The sequence below is a fragment of the Puntigrus tetrazona genome, chromosome 1, assembly GCF_018831695.1.
Source record: "Puntigrus tetrazona isolate hp1 chromosome 1, ASM1883169v1, whole genome shotgun sequence".
Taxonomy (NCBI): domain Eukaryota; kingdom Metazoa; phylum Chordata; class Actinopteri; order Cypriniformes; family Cyprinidae; genus Puntigrus; species Puntigrus tetrazona.
Genome location: NC_056699.1, coordinates 27114211 through 27129585, shown reverse-complemented (window position 1 = coordinate 27129585; position 15375 = coordinate 27114211). Strand labels below are relative to the sequence as shown.

General features: G+C 38.2%; 2 protein-coding genes across 2 annotated transcripts; both read left to right on the top strand.

The window, feature by feature from the left end:
- The first annotated feature begins 4863 nt into the window (after positions 1–4863).
- LOC122344544 (CD209 antigen-like protein C) lies at positions 4864–6254 on the top strand. Its single transcript, XM_043238131.1, has 4 exons — positions 4864–4952; positions 5706–5809; positions 5877–5980; positions 6058–6254. The coding sequence occupies exons 1-4, from the start codon at positions 4934–4936 to the stop codon at positions 6191–6193; spliced, it is 363 nt and encodes a 120-aa protein (XP_043094066.1). The 5' UTR covers positions 4864–4933; the 3' UTR covers positions 6194–6254.
- Positions 6255–11983: 5729 nt separating this feature from the next.
- On the top strand, positions 11984–14105 carry LOC122344512 (C-type lectin domain family 4 member M-like). Its single transcript, XM_043238128.1, has 3 exons — positions 11984–12220; positions 13317–13438; positions 13570–14105. The coding sequence occupies exons 1-3, from the start codon at positions 12019–12021 to the stop codon at positions 13675–13677; spliced, it is 432 nt and encodes a 143-aa protein (XP_043094063.1). The 5' UTR covers positions 11984–12018; the 3' UTR covers positions 13678–14105.
- Positions 14106–15375: the final 1270 nt, after the last annotated feature.

Sequence of the window (15375 nt, the reverse complement as noted above, 5' to 3'; positions counted from 1 at the left end):
GGGTTTCCTGGAGTTTGCCCAACCAGTCCACATGTGCTTTGTGGATTTGGAGAAGGCATTCGACTGGGTTCTCTCACGGTGTCCTGTGGGGAGTGCTCAGGAATATGGGGTAAGGGGCCCATTGCTAGGGCTGTTCGGCCCCTGTATGACCTACAGTGTCCACTGGGGCCGTTTGCAGCAGAGTGTGAAGCGGCTGGGATGAGAATCAACGCCTCTAAGTCTGAGGCTATGTTTCAGTTGGACGAGGGTCGCTTGCCCCCTTCAGGTTGGTAGCGCAGTTTCTGCCTCAGGTAGAGGAGTTCCAGTTTCTTGGGGTCTTGTTCGCGAGTGAGGGAATGATGGAATCGAGGGATCGACAGATGGATCGGTGCAGCTTCTACAGTAATACGTTTACTGTACTGGTCTGTCATGGTGAAGAAATGAGCTGAGCTGCAAGGTGAAGCTCTTAATTTACGGTTGAACCGCCCTACTCTTACCTATGGTCATTAGCTTTGGGACCGAGATCCCGGTTACAAGCGGGGTGTTCTCCATAAGGTGGCTGGCCGCTCCCTTAGACATTGGGTGAGGAGCTCAGTCACTCGGGAGGAGCTCGGAGTAGATCCGCTGCTACTCCACATTGAGAGAGGCCAGCTGAGGTGACTCGGGCATCTGAGGTGACTCGGGCAGCCTCCCGATGGAGCTGTTCCGGGCATGTCCCACCGGAGGAGGCCCGGGAAGACCTAGGACACGCTGGAGGGACGCTGGAGCACCCCAGTGTTTCCTGGAAGAGCTTGAGGACGTGTCTGGGGACAGGGAAGTCTGGATGTTCCTGCTTAGACTGCTGACCAGGCCCTGGATAAGCGGTAGTAAATGGATGGATGGATGGATGAGCATCCTTATTTGTGGAGAACTTTATGCTTTTGGAATTTGTCAAGTATTGAGTATAGAAGAGAGTGTGAAACCTGAATGGAGGTCACTGTATAAGCCACCATTACTAAAAGGTCATTGGAGACTTCTTCACAGTGCCAATGTAGTTATTGCTTTTATTTCTGTTATTAACCATCAGAGGTGGAAACCAGGGGACACAAAGAGTAAAAGTTCTTGCCATATTTTTCTTCCAGAAATGAACTCAGCAGCTGATTTTACCAGAGGACGAACCAAGCCAGTAAGTTTTGCTTTAAAAGGTTTATTACAGTTTGGTCTGTGTAATAATGTTTAAATACATTTAACTCCTCTTGTTGTCTTCTAAAAGGATGACGTGTAACCAAATAGTGGCGCAGCTGACTGCAGGACTTCATTCTCACCAAAGGCCAGTGTGATAAGAAACTAGTTCCTGTGAAGACAGTCCTAAAAATACTGTTCAGTATTTTAACGATCACGGCTCATCTGTGAAGACGTACTATAAGACACAGCAAACAATGGATATAGAGGATATTTATCAAAATGTTGATCGCAGAAATATTAAGAGCTCAACTGGACACCAAACTCAGAGTCACGACCAGGATGAAAGAAAAGATCTAAAACACAGTAAGTAAAAAATACTAGAAGATGGTACGGTTAAAAGTGTATTAACATGTATTTTTATAAATTTTTTCAAAGTTTTCTTTGTTAGCAAATTTTGTTATAGCACTTTCATGTGACATAAAACATGAGGCTACTTGTATGTATTATTAGAGATTAAGGATGTCTATGGATGGAGTATATGTATGCAATGAATATAATGATAAACAGTCAGTATTGCATAGTTTAAAGTAGTTTTGTGGGTCTCCATTGGTCTGGAGAGTCAGTGCTGTCACTCGGGTAGGGCACATACTATAGCCCCATCAGAAACTTCCGTGAGTGCTGGTCTTAAATTTTCTCTTATTATTTTTTTAATGCAACGTAGAGTGCCCTTGACTCTTGTGTCAGACCAGACAACCAGTTCAAACACATTTTCATCAATAAAATGTATTTTTTATGTTCCTCTATGTTATTTGCAGACTTATAAAAGTCAAAATCACTCTTCAGTCGGGCTTTCACAATCAGAAGACTCTTCTATCCTATATTCTCTAGTCAAGTACACAGCAACATCCCCTGTGTTTATTTTAACACTGAACGTGGACTCATGTAAACACACTGAAACACTGTTAAAAGTAACACTCACAAGGTGTTAAAGCTAATGAGATTATTAGGTGATTAATTCAGTAATGATTGTCCAATACTGAAGACACCTCATGTCAAAGTAGAATCACCAAAGAAGAAAATCACAATTTTACCATTACAGTTATGAGTGTTTACTCTTGACAGTTGACTTTACAATATTACGTGAGTGTTTGGTTGTTATAACTGAATTATAACAACCAGGTGCTTATATTCTAACGTAAGCATTAATTGACCTGAAGCACTGAATTAATTTAAAGTCTAATCTCCAGATTAAGATTTTGTTATTGACAGCAACAACCTTTTCATTCCACAGCGAAATATTATTTTAAATTATTAATATATTTTTAGGGCTTCTCTCTTACTTCTTAAAGTCTTTTGACTCTTTCAGAAAGGATACACTTGTTGGTAGCTGAAAACTAAACTGCTCTCTTGTGACCATGCTAATAGAAAAGTGAGAATTGCTAAACAGGAAGAAAAAGGACAAATGTAGGGGTGTTAACAGAAAATTCACACTCTATAGGACGTTCACACATGTGCAGAGACATACCGAGAGAGAGAAAGAAAAGTGCTGGACAGAGAACATATATATTATGTTTTTATATGAAGAGATAACCACCATGAGCCGGCCTGGTAACATCTAAAACAGCTTTTTGCAGTTTAGGTTTTGCATAATCAGTCATGAGAAACTACATAAACAGCAAAAGATGAGTTAAATTAACTCTCCCGGAGTTTATTTGGCTCCACACTTAAGAGTGTTCAAATTAATTATCAAATTATCAAAGACATCCGATGCAAACTAGCAGAATCACCAAAGAAGAAAATCACAAGTTACTTGTCACCATTACAGTGATCAGTGTTTGACTTATTTGGGGCTTCTGGCCTGAAAAGTTTTGACATTAGATTTTGTTTGGCTGCTGTAACTTGAGTTATAATAGCCAGACAAGCAAAGAGGAGATGTAGTCAGATATTGGTGATTATGTTTTAACATAACCAGTATTCAAACTCAATTATTATTTAGACCATAGTGAGCTCCAGGTTTTAAATGAATAAAGCATAGTAACCTGGCAAGTTTCTTCATTTACCAACTTGCAACACTGACCACTTTGATAAAACACACATATGTGGGAGATGCAATGGATAAAAAGAACTAAAACACATAAAGAGGACTGGAATGAGCCCATTAATGGCATCCCAGCAAACATTGGTCCAACTGCAACGTCTTGTCCTGGCCAAAATAGTCGACATAAATATGTAACAGAATATTTCCTAACAATGCATTCAGATACGTTTGTATATGTCTACAAGCTATGATCTTGATCTATGATCTATGCTGATCTTCTGCCATTTAAATTCAAGTTATTTAACCATCTTAAGTGAGATTGCAGAACAGTGACACCTTCTGAGAAAAATTAAAACATGGCTGAGAAATCATGTTGACACCCACTTATGTTTAATAGTTGTAAACAGGAAGTCAACATCCCACAATCTCTATTTTTGTACCATCATCCTCTCTGTCTCTTAACACCACAGTGGTGCAGATTAAAAACATGATTTAAAGTGATAGTTGACCCCAAAATTTGTAAAAAGTACTCCACATGACTCTGAGGGTTTATTAAAGGCCACATGGTCCTTTAAAGAGAGGCCTTTCCTCTCTTTCAGTGTAAGACATAGGTGCATCGCTTAAGTCATTTGTCATCAATAAAACCCTTTTTTTTAGGGTGTTTAAGTTCATTTTGATGGTCAGAGGTTTCTCTTGTTAACAAGGAAAAGCTCCACATTGCTTTGACATCAAGAAGTTAAATACAGAGTTAAAATTCATTAATAGTGTAGCATGAGATTTAGACTGAGAATGAAAGTCTAGATTTTGAGTCTAAACTAATGAAACCACTTCCTGTGTAGGGTTTGCACTATTTAAAAACACGCTACACATTATAAAGACCACACCTCATCTGAGCAAACATACTGTACTCTACTGTAAGAGCAAATCATGGAATCAGGGACCTTTTATGTCTGCAGAAATATTAATAACAGATCTGGACCTCAAACACAGAGTCGCTGCGAGAATGAAGGAAAAGATCGGAAGAGAAGTAAGCAGAAAGATGGTATCGCTAACGATTGAGCGGATGAGAAATTATAAATAAGGTTCAGTCACTGCTTTGTTAGAAAACGATATTTACATTTTCAGTATATTCTTGTTTGCATAGGCTTTTTAATTGTAATATATACATTACATTTTACATTCACAGTACTTCCTAGTTCTTGTCGTTGTAAAAGAACAAAGTCTTCAAAAGCCTCATCATTTATCTACCAAACAAGGTAGAGTACTTATAGGTTTATTTGAGAGGTTTACCTAATAAATGAATGTGTGTGTGTGTGTGTGTGTGTGTGTGTGTGTGTGTGTGTGTGTGTGTGTGTGTGTGTGTGTCTGTTGTATCCTGTTCGTCAGGAGGAAGTAGATGTTTGGTGTTGATCACAGCGAGTCTCGGGATCATTTGTGTTCTTCTGCTGGTCTTCATCATTCTGCTGAACATCTCCATCACAGCAGAGAGAGACCTGATAAAGAGTTACAAGAACACGGTCAAGAGCTCAATCAAACCATCAATGTCTTGCAGGACAACAACGCTGAACTAATGACTGAAAAACACCAGCTGCAGGACAACTTCAGCTCTTTGAGTCAGAAGAAACTGGAGCAGGAGACCAGAGTCAAAGATCTCACTGCTGAGAAAAAACAGTTAGGGGAAGTCTTGACTCTTTGAGTCAGAAGAAGCAGGAGTTAGAAAGTAAAGTCAGGTCTCTGAGTGATGAACTAAACATGGACGCTTCTAAACGAGGTTAGTTCACATCTGTATTTATGTAACACATGTACTATTTCTAGTTTAATTAGTCTTTATGCATACAGTTCTAAAAACTGTATGTTTCTGTGTTAAAATAAATGAAAAAGTGACACATATTTATAATACATTATGTATGTATCCCTAAGGCATTATAATAAATGCATAATGCCTTATAAATAACTTGATAATATATGAGCTCATCTTACAAAGAATAGTTTTAATGTGTAACAATATTTACATATTTGTGCTTATAGATTTAAAATGCATAGTTATAATATATTATACGTCTCATATATTGCCATTTTAATTACGCAGACAAATACCACTTACAGTAATAATAATAGCAATACTTTTTTCCCCTCAAACATCAGATCAGATAAATGTGTCAACATTACAAAAAAAAAAAAAAAAAACTCTGCAACTACATATCAATTGTTTAGTTGAAAGTATTAGCTAGCTCACATTAGCTTCAACGTTAGCGCCACAGGAAGCACTCAACGCTCAGCGACCAAACAACTTAGATCTTAAATGAACAATTTCAAGATAGGATATAGTCCATTATAAATGAAGCAGATTTAATATGGTGTTCGTTATACATACAAGTTATAATCACAAATACATCAAATGTATTATATAATTGTTTTTATAATGCTTTATGCGGTCATTATAATGTTTTAAATTCTTTAACATGTTAAACAGGATTCAAATAGAAAATGAACAAAAAAAACTTAAAAACTATATGTGGTTCAGTTTGTTTTTTCATGCCCAATGAGGAGAAGAGCTGGTCTGAGAGCAGACAGTACTGCAGGGATCGTGGAGCTGATCTGGTCATCATCAACACTGAAGAGAAGCAGGTGAGTTCATTTGAGTGTACAGTATGTTAATGTATGAGAGGAATCACACTTGTTTTTGTTCATGCAGAGATTCATATCTTCATTCATCAAGGAGAGAGTGTGGATCGGTTTGTCTGACACAGAGCAGGAAGGCAACATGAAATGGGTGGATAATACAGCAATGAAGCAAGGGTAAGTGTACTTCTCTACACTTCTGTCTTTTTGAATTCTGCTAATGATTCATAGAAAATATTATGTGTGTTAATCAGGTTTTGGCTTAAAGGTGAGCCAAATAATCAAGATGGAAATGAGGACTGTATTGAACTGATACCTTCACATCCCGTCCTGAACAACTGGAATGATCTGCCATGTTCACAAAAGAAAAAAGTGTTTTGTGAGAAATAGCATATCAACCCTTTTTGTGGTTTTGGTGTGAAGTTGATATTCATTTACAAGGAAAATATAAATTTGCCTTTTAGATACAATTAGGCAAAGTTGATATAAATCGATTTCAATGCAATTTCGGTGTTTAAAATACAGGACCATCTCAACGTCTAGCTGAAGAACCACTTTTCCACAAACACCAGAGTCGAAGCAAATGTGTCTTTCTGCAGCTTTGTTTTTGTTTTCTGTAGTTTCTGTAAAATCTGTACTTTTATAAAAAAAAAGATCCAGGTGGAAATGAGGACTGTATTAAACTGATGCTTTGAGATCCTGTCTTGAACAGATCTGCCTCGCTCAGAAAAAGAGAAGCAGGTTTGATCCTGTCTTTTGTTTTTAATTGAAGTGTTGCATGAAATGATTTGTGATTGGTTATGTTTTTGATTGAGGTCTCTTAAATACTGCATTTTTATGACATTTTAAGGCACAATAGTCTTTTAATGAATTTTTTTCTAGTCTGCATTATTCATATGCTTTATTTAGAACCTGAGGATGACTTGGAAAAACACATATAAACCGTACATTGTCACAATCCTGTTTATTGTCTTTATTTTCATTTAAAAAACAGTTTTGCTTTCTATTCTGTCTTTATCGTGATGACAGGTGCTTTTGTCTATCTTATGAATTTCCTGGAACATCTTAAGTAAACTTTTATGAATCTGTTTTGGTCTTTTAGCCCGAGGCACCCTCCAGCTTTGAGTATGAATGACACACACACTGCTGCACGAGTGTTTAGCAATCTAGATATTCACCCCGGCCTCTGAAAGCCTTTATGTGAACAAACTTGCCCCCAAAAAATGTATCTGCATGATGCCTTACTTAATATCCAATGACTTTAAAGGTGTGACTTGAGTTGACTTGACTTGTGTTGGAAAGTTAATGGGATTGAAATGTACTGTGAAAATTTCATGAGCATTACGCAGTGTTTATTATCAAATTAACAGTAACTCGGTGTGAAATTGCTATAAAACTAAGCGTACTATAAGTGTACCAGTTTTTGTAAAAACAAAGTATATCATAATAATTGTCACCAAGCCAGCAGAGGAGCCCCTTACCTCTAAGTGATCTGTGTTCACTCCTCTGCTGCTACTTCCTCGTCCAGGACTATAAATACTGTAGCAGGCCCCTCACCTGCTGGGTTACATTGTTCTATTGTTAGCTTGTCGTTGGATTGTCGTTTCTAGTTTTCCTTGTGTCTCCCGAGTCATAGATTCTTTGGTTTTGACCCTGCCTGTCTCTGATACTGTGATTGTTTGCTGCCTGACCCGACCTCTGCCTGTTTTTGGGTTCTGTTGTCACCTTGCCTCTTATACTCCTGTTTGCTGTGATTTGACGCCTGCCTGCTTTGACTATGCCTTTGCTCAATAAAAGCCAGCTTCATAAACTGCTTTGCAACTATTGACTTATTCAGGTTTCATCTTTGACTTTAAAAATGAAGAACATAAAGTCTTTATTGTCATTGAATTGTGCAAAATACAATACATTTTGGAACTTATCACTGCATATGCCACCATGCTAGCGACACATATGCTGATTAAATAGACAATTAAACCTCACAATAACATCATAATTAACAAAAATCGAAATGATACAATAGGCGTAACCATTTTTATTGACCATCAGATGGCGAAGTTACACTTTTTTACTTGAAGAGGTATGCATAAGACTGAAGTAAAGTGTTACCGAACACAAATTTTAGTCTGGGACTAACCTTAAGTCTTGTCTGTGAAACCGGAAATTAAAACGTACATTTAATTACATACAGATGTTAAACACATAAATGGTAACAGAGCAGCTGAGGAACACTTGCAAAGTAAGGAAGATACTTAAATTATTTTTGAATCAGAAGACTGGTGTTATATTTCAGTTTATGTGACTCTGCTGTCGACTGTTGGGTCTGAGTAATCGGAAGTCTATATATCTAATTCCAGTGTACAATGATATCACCTCCCTCATTGGTTTAGCACCATTAAAAGAAAAGTAGTCATCATTCTAAGGACCGCAGCTCATCTGTGAACACATACTGGTAGACATAAGAACAACAACAAAAAAATGCAAAACCGTTCGACGCCTCAGAAGATCCACCCCGAGTACCTCAGGTCTCTGGATGTTGTGGGGCTGTCTTGGCTGACACGTCTCTGCAGCATTGCGTGGACATGGGGGGCAGTACGTCTGGACTGGCAGACCAGGGTGGTGGTTCCTCTTTTTAAGGAGGGGATCAGAGGGTGTACTTCAACTATAGGGGATCACACTCCTCAGCCTTACTGGAAAGTCTGTGCCAGGGTACTGGAGAGGAGAACTCGTCCAATAGTCGAACCAGCTCAGCTTCAGGAGGAACAATGAGGCTTTTGTCCCGGACATGGAACACTGGACCAACTCTATACCCTTTTCAGGATAGTGGAGGTTGCTGGGAGTTTGCCCAACCAGTCCACAAGTGCTTTGTGGATTTGGAGAAGGCATTGACTGGGTTCCTCACGGTGTCCTGTGGGGAGTGCTCAGGGAATATGGGGTAAGGGGTCCATTGCTAAGGGCTGTTTGGCCCCTGTATGACCCACAGTGTGCACTGGGGCTGTGAGAATCAGCACCTCTAAGTTTGAGTTGTCTCAGTTGTCTATGTCTCAGTTGGTCAAGGGTGGCTTGCCCCTTCAGGTTGGTGGCGAGTTTCTGCCTCAGATAGAGGAGTTCCAGTTTCTTGGGGTCTTGTTTGCGAGTGGGGAAGGATGGAACGAGGGATTGACAGATGGATCGGTGCAGCTTCTGCAGTAATACGGATTACTGTACTGGTCTGTCATGGTGAAGAAGGAGCTGAGGTGAAGCTTCAATTTACAGCCGATCTTGCGCTCCTACTCTCACCTATGGTCATGAGCTTTGGGACCGAGATCCCGGTTACAAGCGGACAAAATGAGTTTCCTCCGTAGGGTGGCTGGATGTTCCCTTAGACATTGGGGAGGAGCTCGGGAGGAGCTTACAGAAGATCCGCTGCTCCTCCACATTGAGAGGCCAGCTGAGGTGACTCGGGCATCTGTTCAGGATGCCTCCCGATAGAGCTGTTCCGGATATGGACATGCTGGAGCTTGAGGACGTGTCTGGGGACAGGGAAGTCTGGGTGTCCCTGCTTAGACTGCTGACCTGGCCCTGGATAAGCGGGTAGTAAATGGATGGATGGATGGATGAGCATCCTTATTTGTGGAGAACTTTAGAAGCTTTTGGAATTTGTCAAGTATTGAGTATAGAAGAGAGTGTGAAACCTGAATGGAGGTCACTGTATAAGCCACCGTTACCCAAAAGGTCAGTGGAGACTTCTTCACAGTGCCAATGTAGTTATTGCTTTATTTCTGTTACTAACCATCAGAGGTGGAAACCGGGGACAAAGAGTAAAAGTTCTTGCCATATTTTTGTTCCAGAAATGAACTCAGCAGCTGATTTTACCAGAGGACTAACCAAGCTAGTAAGTTTGGCTTTAAAGGTTTATTACAGTTTGGCCTTTTAATAATGTTTAAATACATTTAACTCTTCTTGTTGGCTTCTAAAAAGGATGACATGTAACCAAATGTACAAAACACTAGTGACGCAGCTGACTGCAGGACTTCATTCTCACCAAAGGCCAGTGTGATAAGAAACTAGTTCCTGTGAAGACAGTCCTAAAAATACTGTTCAGTATTTTAACGATCACGGCTCATCTGTGAAGACGTACTATAAGACACACACCAAACAATGGATATAGAGGATATTTATCAAAATGTTGATCGCAGAAATATTAAGAACTCAACTGGACACCAAAACTCAGAGTCACGACCAGGATGAAAGAAAAGATCTAAAACACAGTAAGTAAAAAATACTAGAAGATGGTACGGTTAAAAGTGTATTAACATGTATTTTATATTTTTTTTTCAAAGTTTAGCAAATTTTGTTATAGCACTTTCATGTGACATAAAACATGAGGCTATTTGTATGTATTCTAATTTATAAAACATTAGATTTTGTTTGGCTGCTGTAACTTGAGTTTTAATAGCAAGACAAGCAAAGAGGAGATGTAGTCAGATATTGGTGATTATGTTTTAACATAACCAGTATTCGAACTCAATTATTATTTAGACCATAGTGAGCTCTTACTTTGTGCAAAATCCTAAGTCCAGGTTTTAAATGAATAAAGCTTAGTAACCTGGCAAGTTTCTTCATTTACTAACTTCATTTACCAACCAACTGACCACTTTGATAAAACACACATATGTGGGAGATGCAATGGATAAAAGAACTAAAATAAATAAAAGAGGACTGGAATGAGCCCATTAATGGCATCCCAGCAAACATTGGTCCAACTGCAACGTCTTGTCCCTGGCCAAAAATAGTCGACATATAATATGTAACAGAATATTTCCTAACAATGCATTCAGATACGTTTGTATATGTCTACAAGCTATGATCTTGATCTATGATCTATGCTGATCTTCTGCCATTTAAATTCAAGTTATTTAACCATCTTAAGTGAGATTGCAGAACAGTGACACCTTCTGAGAAAATTAAAACATGACTGAGAAATCATGTTGACACCCACTTATGTTTAATAGTTGTAAACAGGAAGTCAACATCCCACAATCTCTATTTTTGTACCATCATCCTCTCTGTCTCTTAACACCACAGTGGTGCAGATTAAAAACATGATTTAAAGTGATAGTTGACCCCAAAATTTGTAAAAAGTACTCACATGACTCTGAGGGTTTATTAAAGGCCACATGGTCTTTAAAGAGAGGCCTTTCCTCTCTTCCAGTGTAAGACGTAGGTCCTCGCTTAAGTCATTTGTCATCAATAAAAATCATTTAGGCCTTATTTTAGGGTGTTTAAGTTCATTTTGATGGTCAGAGGTTTCTCTTGTTAACAAGGAAAAGCTCCACATTGCTTTGACATCAAGAAGTTAAATACAGAGTTAAAATTCATTAATAGTGTGGTATGAGTTCATAGAGAGATGTAGACTGAGAATGAAAGTCTAGATTTTGAGTCTAAACTAATGAAACCACTTCCTGTGTAGGGTTGCACTATTTAAAAACACGCTACACATTATAAAGACCACACCTCATCTGAGCAAACATACTGTACTCTACTGTAAGAGCAAATCATGGAATCAGGGACCTTTTATGTCTGCAGAAATATTAATAACAGATCTGGACCTCAAACACAGAGTCGCTTGAGAATGAAGGAAAAGATCGGAAGAGAAGTAAGCAGAAAGTTTCGTTTCAAGCAGAGACTGTTGTCGTAGATGGTATCGCTAACGATTGAGCGGATGAGAAATTATAAATAAGGTTCAGTCACTGCTTTGTTAGAAAACGATATTTACATTTTCAGTATATTCTTGTTTGCATAGGCTTTTTAATTGTAATATATACTTTTACATTTTACATTCACAGTACTTCCTAGTTTTTGTCGTTGTAAAAGAACAGTCTTCAAAAGCCTCATCATTTATCTACCAAACAAGGTAGAGTACTTATAGGTTTATTTAAGAGGTTTACCTAATAAATGAATGTGTGTGTGTGTGTGTGTGTGTGTGTGTGTGTGTGTGTGTGTGTGTGTGTGTGTGTGTGTGTGTGTCTGTTGTATCCTGTTCGTCAGGAAAAGGAGATGTTTGGTGTTGATCACAGCGTAGTCTCGGGGATCATTTGTGTTCTTCTGCTGGTCTTCATCATTCTGCTGAACATCTCCATCACAGCAGAGAGAGACCTGATAAAGAGTTACAAGAACACGGCTGAAGAGCTCAATCAAACCTCAACGTCTTACAGGACAATAACACTGAACTAATGACTGAAAAACACCAGCTGCAGGACAACTTCAGCTCTTTGAGTCAGAAGAAACTGGAGCAGGAGACCAGAGTCAAAGATCTCACTGCTGAGAAAAAAACAGTTACAGGAAGTCTTGACTCTTTGAGTCAGAAGAACCAGGAGTTAGAAGGCAAAGTCAGGTCTCTGAGTGATAAACTAAAGAAAGGAACATGTGAAGGAGGTTAGTACAAATTTCTGGTAGATATAAATATATACACATATTTGATTCTCTAAACGATAATACGGAACCCCTAAAGGGACAAGCTTGTGGGAAAAAAACATGGTTCTCTAGCAAAAGCTTTCTAAAATTTCAAATGTGAGCAAATTCTCTGAACTCTTTTTGCTCTGAAAGTGAAACTAAGACTTAGACTACTACAAAGAATGTTTCCTTAAAAACAGAATTTAAGTGGGTTGACTATTCATGCCGCAGTGCATGCTGGGAGTCATGGGTGAGTTTTGTCCTGTGCTGGTTTCTAGCATGCATTGCAACATGAAACTCGTGTAAAGTCACCATTGTTGAGATTCAATATTACTAAATCTCATGCTGTAAAACACATCTATCAAATACAAACTTTACAAAAGCTCATATAAACCTAATTCTAGATAAAATAAGCAACAGTGTTGATGATGTTATTGTCAACACACAACCAATATCATATGACTGCATTGTCTTTTGACACTTTTCGGCTATTACCGATAAGCTGTACAAAACGCCAATCACATTTAGAGAAGAAAAAACCACTCAACTGTCTTTAAAGCTGCTGCATAGAAACTTCTATTTTGAGGACCTTGGTAGGAATGTAATGGAGTGAAAATTGCAATATTTGTGTTTCAAACAAAAATAAATCAAACTTAAGTAAAGCACAGATAATAAAAAGTGCACTTAAGTACAATATTACATTAAATGTACTCCACTACTACTCTACGCCTCTGAGTGTGCTTTAAGAATATACAAACAGTATAAAACACTCTGTGTGGAAAAGTCAAGGGTCAAAAGCTCAACAAAAAAACAAACATTGATTTTTATAATGGTGACTTCAAATGAATCCAACATCTAAACCTCTGACGGTTCTCAATGAGAAATTCTTTGGACATGTAAAGAAATAAATGAAAACAGTTAGTCAAGCTGGTAATGCTGCTGAGATCTTCAAAGATCGTTTATGTCATAGTTTTGTTTCTCCTTTTTTCTTGTTAACTAGTGTAGTAACTCAGAACCCAGTCTGTGTGTAATCGTATCAGCCTGAACTGTTTCTTTATAAAATGTGTGTTTCTCTTAGCCAAACTGGGGAGTTCAGACAAGCTGTATATATCTGAAGGGGAGAAGAGCTGGTCTGACAGCAGACAGTACTGCAGGGATCGTGGCGGTGACCTAGTCATCATCAACACTGAAGAGAAGCAGGTGGGTTTGTGTGAATGGTTTTACTTGAGTGTCTGTTAATGAATGAGTGGAATCACATTTATTCTTCCTTATTCCTATTCTGCCTCTTAATGCCTGAGAGCAATCACTTATTCCTGTTTTGCGATACACAGAGATTCATATCATCCTTCATCAAGCACAGTGTGTGGATTGGTTTGTCTGATAGAGAGAATGAGGGCGAATTAAAATGGGTGGATAATTCTGAACTGAAACAAAGGTAAGCGGCAAAACTATCCATCTGGAACTCAAACTAAGTTTCTGCCCTGGTGTGGGATAATACACTTTCCATTTTGCAAGTTCACTCACGTTGTGTGCTGTAGTGTTAGGTGAATCCTCCATTTTTAACTGAAAATCTACCGCTTTTTATTCAGGTTTTTTCCCATATGAGCCAAATGATGCAGGTGGAAATGAGGACTGTATCGAAATGCAATTTTGCAACTCTTGTTCCAACCTGAACACCTGGAACGATCTCCCATGCTCAGATTTTAAAAAGGCACTTTGTGAAATAGGTCATTCTGTCCTGTTACGCTTTTATTTTTATTTTATAGAACACCTTTATTGCAATTTCTCATTTAGCATCTACACAGTCTTCTGCTTTAATTTTATGTGGAATGATAGCAAGGTATCGTTTTTGCTTTATATAATGTTCTGTAACAGATAGTCAAATAAAAGGAAAATGTGATCATTTGTGTGAAGTTGTCGTTATTATTGCTATACTGTAATAGGCTCACAACCTGTTTTTTGCATTAAATGGCATCTGCTGGAAAAAGTTTCCATTCAGGAACATTTTCAGTTGAGATATATCTGACTCTTCCAGGCTTTATGGCTGCTGTGCATTTTAGCGGTCAGCAGATGATTGTTTGGGAGGTTTTGAATCTTTTCCTACTACAATCAGTACAATCCTACTACTTTCAAGCCTTCGTTTGTACATTCTAATGAGCAAGACAGGAAGTAACAAAACAAAACGAGGATGAACAATTTAAATAATTCAATTATTTAGGTACATACACTAAAGTTCATTCCCACTCAATTGTTCTTCAAATGTTCTTATTCACACAGAGACACATACCTTCATTCATCAAGGAGATTGTTTGAACTGATTGTCTGACACATGAAATTATAACAATAATAATTATTACTATTATTATTTATAATAATTATTATGCTTTTAAGATTATGATATCATATTTTATTCAGGCTTTTGTTCAATGATGACTAAGTGGGATAAGTGGGCTGGTATGCAGTTCTGCATTTAGATTTTTAGTGTATCTTCAAGTTGGTTGCAATACAGGCAATATAGAGAGTCACCTATGACAGATCAGTTGAGATTATTTCTGATTTGAACAAGATTGGACGAGTTTTTGGGGCAGACCTGACGGGCCGATTTTGCAAGTATTTGAAGAAGATCTCCAGCTGCGTCTGTGAAACTGCTTCTGGTTTTGATTTGTTTTCTGTTTTAATAAAATTCTTGATTGACTGTATAATCACAGCATTTCTGCTTTAATTTCCTGTGCATCTGACTCTTCTGCTTCCTCGTGTTCTGCAGGGAGAACTTTGGACAATACAATACACAATACAATACAAGGTTTGAAATGGTATCTTCATGCCTATATAAAAGCTGATGAGTGGTGTTAACGCTGTTGGCAATTAAAAACAAATTTTTACCGAGGCATTTCAAACTGAACATCATGGAGTCCCCAAAGAAGAATGTTCTGTTGATATTGTGAATGCATATCGAAATAAAAGACCCTTTCCAGATCAGATTGATGTATCAAAACTGAAATGGTCATTTAAGTTCTTCTCGCCGCTATCAGGAGAAAATCCCCCAAAAACCAGAGGGGTTAGCTGTAATGAACTGTTCAGTGTTTGCTTTGGTTCTCTTGACCCCTTGACTTTATAACATTATTTTTAAGAAAAAA